This window comes from Dryas octopetala, chromosome 2, assembly GCF_963921425.1.
Source record: "Dryas octopetala chromosome 2, drDryOcto1.1, whole genome shotgun sequence".
Classification (NCBI taxonomy): Eukaryota; Viridiplantae; Streptophyta; class Magnoliopsida; order Rosales; family Rosaceae; genus Dryas; species Dryas octopetala.
In genome coordinates this window covers 1,070,096-1,075,928 of record NC_141367.1, presented here as the reverse complement: position 1 = coordinate 1,075,928, position 5,833 = coordinate 1,070,096, and the positions used below count along the sequence as shown (strand labels likewise).

General features: G+C 32.5%; 1 protein-coding gene across 1 annotated transcript; it reads left to right on the top strand.

Moving 5' to 3' along the window:
• Positions 1-3,277: 3,277 nt before the first annotated feature.
• Positions 3,278-4,864, top strand: LOC147292357 (ubiquitin-conjugating enzyme E2 20-like). The gene is made up of 6 exons (XM_086233023.1): positions 3,278-3,562; positions 3,763-3,790; positions 3,964-4,191; positions 4,296-4,359; positions 4,487-4,546; positions 4,653-4,864. The coding sequence occupies exons 1-6, from the start codon at positions 3,456-3,458 to the stop codon at positions 4,697-4,699; spliced, it is 534 nt and encodes a 177-aa protein (XP_086089149.1). The 5' UTR covers positions 3,278-3,455; the 3' UTR covers positions 4,700-4,864.
• The last annotated feature ends 969 nt before the right edge of the window (positions 4,865-5,833 follow it).

The following is a 5,833-nucleotide window of genomic DNA, read 5'->3' as shown; positions in this document are numbered from 1 at the left end:
AAGTATAGTTGGAGTCTTTTAGCTAAAATTTTTTCTTTAAAAAAATATAAAAACACTCTTCCCACCTCTCAGTATTCCTATAATAACTTTTGATATACAAACTCAAATACCCACCCACCCATCTTTTTTATAATTTCTTTCTTTCTTTCATTCGGAAAAACACAAACAAACGCAGAAAGTAGACAATATTTGAGCATTGCGTTAGGTACTTTTAGAATTTTTTTGGCTTATTCACACAAATGCCTCTTGAAAGTAAGTTTCATTCTCACTTTGCGCCCTTAAGTAAGTCATATTTCATCAAGTTCATCAATGACTTCGTCAAAAAAGCTACGTGTAGCTCATCCACGTAAGCGACAAGTCGGATTTTTTAACAGAGCCATTGACGGACTTGACGGAATATGAGGTTTGTAAAGTTCTGGAGGCAAAGTGAGAAAATTAAAGTTTAAAAGGGCAAAGTGAAAATGAAAGGTACTTTCAAGGGGCATTTGCGCGAATAAGCCATTTTTTTTTTTTTTTTTAATAGTACCTTGTTGGATACAATCATATAAGAAATAATTAGTGTAGGATGCTATGCATCCTACTTAACAAGTAATACACCTATTGTAAATATGTAACAATAATGTGACATTTTTAATAATCAAGTCACATAGGCTTGATCTGGTTGCCAGCTGATAGTTCATTAAAGGTTGTCATTTATCTTTTTGCCCTTCCTTCATTTCTTAGTTGTTCTCGTTATTGAGCTTAATTAATTTAGATTTATAGTTCGGTTTTCTTCGGTGTGCTTTTGATTTTGTTTTAGATTCAAGTTTTGTTTTCAAATTCTTTCCATCATTTTCGCAAATCGAGCTTCATGGACCTCGCTCTTCGGTCTTCTTCGATTTCTCAAATTATCTTCTTCAATCTTTTGATTTTCAGAAGATCGAACTTATAGGTATGTTTGGCTTTGAATTGACAATTGATTTTGTATTTCTGTCTTTTATTTTGATTTCGGTTGATTGTTTGAAAGTGGCTTTTGATGTTTGAAGATCGACTTCCATTTCTTGCTTGATTTGTAGGTGATTTTGATTTGTAGTTTTATAGTGTTTATTTGCATTGTTCTTTTTTCGTTTTTGATTTTGATTGCTTTTTTTTTTTTTTAATTTCGATTTTTTATTTCCAAATTTGTAGATCGATATATACCTCTATTTCGCGATCAGATTTGTAGCTGATTACATTGAAATGAATTTTGCAGATTTATTTTTGCTATAGCTACAGTTTCAGTTTCAATTGATTTTGATTTCCAATTTTTCAGATCAATATTTACCTTTGTTTCACGCTTAGATTTGTAGCTGATTGCATTGAAATTAATCTCTATAATAGATTTTGCAGATTTTTTTTTATTGTAGCTATGGTTTCAGTTTGCAGTTTTAGTTGTAATTTCAGATTTAGAAATTCTCATATTTGATGTATAAGTTTAAATATGAAATCTTAGAATTCTTAAATTTTTTTGTTACTGTAACAATTTCAGAAAGACTTGCTCTTATTCTGTTTTTTTTCGTCGTTTTATTAGTGGACATAACCAATAATTTTTTGGAAGGTGGTTTACATTTAGTGGCGGAGTCAGAATTTTGATCATTGGGGGGGGGGGGGGGTGTCATTCTTAGATAATCATTATCGCTCCAAAATTATATTCATTATGGAATATAAACCAAGCCAGTTCTAATATGAACATCAAATTTTATTTTTTAACCAAAAGATATTATTATGTTTATAAAAAAATTTGTTGCTAGTAAGTTGTTTTTTTTTTTAATTTTTTTTTCAATTACTAGTAAGCAGTTTAATAAATAGAAAATTAGGATTAAATATCAAATATCAATAGTTTTTCAGTAAAGTAGTAAGACACTAATTTTTTTTAGTTTAGATACTAACTTAGAGTAAGACATTTTAGATTAGGTCACAAATCAGTTTGTTATACAGTTGTGACTGTCGAACAGTTACAGTTGTAATTGTTGAACAGTTACAGTTATGATTGTTTAAAATTTATAAAAAAATCAAAATTTTTAAGGGTTTCATAGTTTTGACTTAGGTTTGGGGGATGAAGTTCTATAACCCAAAGACTAAACATTAAAGTTTAAGCCTTGTAAATATTGAAAAAACAACAAATCAATAAAAAAGTTATGACTGTTAGATAGTCACAGTTCCATATAACCATAATTTTTAAGTTGGTACTTAAACTGAAATTTAGTACCTAAAGTGAAATTACATAAATATTTTGGTAGTTAAAATGAAAAAACATTATAATTTGGTACTTAAAGTCAATGGACCTTTTAATAAATAACTCATCACACTAAATCGTTTCACTTTTAAAAAAGACATAAAAAAAGACATCAAAGTTTAATACTTTAAATCTTTATAATACCATCTCAGATTTTACATATGAGCAACATCAAAAAACCATGAATTAATATCCAAAAACTTTATAGGCACAAAATTAGAATGAAAAATTTCACCTAAAATACATCATAAATTTGTAAATATATTAAATTGTAGAAGGTGTTTTTTAGCTGAAGGATAGAGGAAGGGTTCAAAAAGACCTACAAACTATAAGAAGATATATGGGAGAGTGAGAAGGGTCAGCTACCTACAAACTCTAGGAAGAGGGGGAGAGAGATGGATGCTAAAAGGGAGGGGGGTTGCCAGCGCAGGGATGAACGAGATCGATGGTCGGAAAGGGGGAGGGGAGGTGGGAGAGGAGGGATTTATGAGTTCTTCCTTTATTTTCTTTTAGTTTTTTTTTTTTGTAATTTTTTATTACTATTTTGGAGGTGGAGGGTAGTTGGGGCGAAGTGATGATTTTGTCCTTGATAAGGGGTCACATGACTGTTTTTAGATGGAAAATGTAACATCATTGGTAAAAAAGTCCTTACTTGATACAAAATAAAAGTTGTAGTTCTCGGTTGATACAAAATAAAAGTTATATCTTGAATACGATATGTGGTATAATTGGAATCTTTTACCTAAAATTTTTCTTATAAAAATATTCATAACAAAATGTTTTGGACCGTATTACGGAAAACATGACAATCCGGCCTAAAAGAAAGAAACAAAAAAGACTAGCCGTTGAAGATAAAGAGAGGCAGACAGACAGAATGACGCCACCGCCATTCCAACGTTCGAAATTTTTGAATACCTCAAAATTACCCTACCAAATCCCCCTCTACACGACGTCGTTTATATATCAATCACCACGTTTTAAACCAAACTCTCACAACCTTCTTCCACATCTCATCTCTTTCAGTCTCTCTCTCTCTATAAACATCTCAGAAGAGGGAAAGAAGGAGAACCCTTTTTTTTCCTCTCAATCTCACTCTCTCTCCGCTAAGTCTCACTACAATTTTTGATTTGGGCTTTGAATCTCTAACAGTGTGTTTGGGAAACAAGTACCCATTAACAAGAAGAAAGAGAGGAAAACAGATATGGCTGCCGTTAACCAAGATAACACGAGAGTGGCCACAGCCACTGCTCCCTCAAAGAAATCTCAGCCTCCGGCAAAGACCGTTGACTCTCAGTCTGTTCTTAAAAGGTGCAATCTTAATCTTATTTCTCTTTTTGTCGAAACAAAAACCTGAGTTTCGTTACGCTCTATTTCTCAGATCAGCTAGTTCAATACTTTCTCTTGGATTCGATAATTTTTTTTTGCTTCTTTTGATAATTAGAGGCTTTCAAGCATTCTAATCCCTTGTTATTGTTGTTTTTGTGTTTTATTATGTGTGCACAAATCAGGCTTCAATCTGAACTGATGGCATTAATGGTAAGCACTACGACTCATTCTTTTCTCTTTGTTTTCCTGTTTGGATCCTGAGAATTTTGATTGATTAAAAGTTTAAAACCAATTTTCTTAATAATTTTTTTGTTGGGGTTATCAGGCTATTTGGCTATTTTGGGTTTTTCTAATGATTTTGTTTCTTCAATACTGAATTTTAGATGAGTGGGGACTCTGGGATATCTGCCTTCCCTGTAGAAGACAACATATTCTGCTGGAAAGGGACAATCACTGGAAGCAAAGATACAGTTTTTGAAGGAACAGAGTACAGACTATCCCTTACCTTTCCAAATGATTATCCATTCCAACCTCCAAAGGTCAAGTTTGAGACTGGCTGCTTTCACCCCAATGTGGATGTCTATGGCAACATTTGCTTGGATATTCTTCAGGTACTTGTACTACCATAGTATAGTTTAGAATTTCAATTTAATATGTTGGCAATATTTCACTTCTTTTTGCATATGATGGAAATTTGCCTTTGAATAATTTGTAGGATAAATGGTCATCTGCGTATGATGTGAGAACCATACTCTTATCCATCCAGAGTCTGCTTGGAGGTAATCACTTAGCTGTTTTCCTTTACCTCTGTTTCTGAGTAACACCAACTTCAATCATGGAGCTATTAGCCCTTTTTTTGAGATTTTGAACACTTTGCTGAATTTCAGTTTTTTATGTGAATTACAGAACCAAACATAAGCTCACCTTTGAACACCCAAGCCGCAACACTTTGGAGCAATCAAGAAGGTAATATTGGGTTTCCTTTTACTTATTTATTTATTTTACTTATTTCAAATATTTAATTTGTTCTTAATAAGAAGTGTCTAAATAATGTTTCCTCTGTTACTTGCAGAATATAGGAAGATGGTGGAGAAGTTGTACAAGCCTCCAAATGCTTAATTGAGTTGACAAGGAGTTTCTCTGTTTAGGAGTTTGAGTTATACAAGCCTCTCTAATTTGGAATAGAGAAGGATTGGTTTGAGTTTTTCTTCCAGTGTGCTCCATTCTTTCCTTCATTTATCACTATTGTTGTCTTTACAGATGAGAAATTTCATGGACCTTGTTAGGATTTAGACAATTGTCTTGAGAATTCAAAGTTATGGATTCTCTCTCTCTCTCTCTCTCTCTCTCTCTCTCTCTCTCTCTCTCTCTCTCTCTCTCTCTCTCTCTCCCTCTCTCATTGAGTCATTCTATTTATTGTGCAGTCTTCTTTGTGGTGGATTTGATTGAAAAACTGGACAAGGTGATCTAACTGTTTATTTAAAATCAAACAATTAAATTTCAGCAGCATTAATATGTGGTGCTTTATTTTTTCAAACATTATAGAGTCAGCTTAACCTATGTGTGTAAAGATCAGAAACTATCATTGCTTATTAGGAAAAGGACCGATTCTTGGAATATTTTTCTTAGGAAAAGGACCGATTTTTGGTCTTTGTAGTTGAATTTCCTATAATTATTTTTAATCAGGCCCCTATAGTTGAATTTCATTTACAATTAAGGAAAATTAACAAATTTGTCAATTAGAAATAAATATTTTTAATTAAGTGTTTTGTTTTACATTTCCACACATGTTTCACGTGACATTTCCGTCCACCTAATTGAACACCCGGATCATTTATGTGATCTAACTATCACAGATTGCTTGCATCACATATTTAAGGTTATCTTAGCAAAAATATTAAGGTAATGAACCCCAAGCTCGACTGACTAATCTAACAAATTCTTATGGCTTGGGTGATGTGAGCTGCCTCAGGTTGTACTTAGCCAACTGCTTATACTTTCCAACAACATCAATCAAGCAAATAGTCTGTCAATCAAAGCAGAATGAGAAATAAGGTTATATACTTATATCTAAAGACACTATAATACTTCTTTCATGCATGTTGTCAATACTTTAGGGGGGGTTAGATTTAAAGAAGAGTAGAATATACTCTGTAAATGGAAAATCTTGATAAATTGCACACAAAAAAACAATGAGACCGAAAACTGTGAGTGTTCACACTTAATGTTACCATCCCCACTCAATCTAGTCAG

Bases quoted from the DNA above. Each gene is read 5' to 3' on its own strand.
- LOC147292357 (XM_086233023.1), top strand. From the start codon at position 3,456: ATGGCTGCCGTTAACCAAGATAACACGAGAGTGGCCACAGCCACTGCT. The intron at 3,791-3,963 runs GTAAGCACTACG...ACTGAATTTTAG, and splicing joins CTGAACTGATGGCATTAATG to ATGAGTGGGGACTCTGGGAT. The intron at 4,192-4,295 runs GTACTTGTACTA...AATAATTTGTAG, and splicing joins TTTGCTTGGATATTCTTCAG to GATAAATGGTCATCTGCGTA.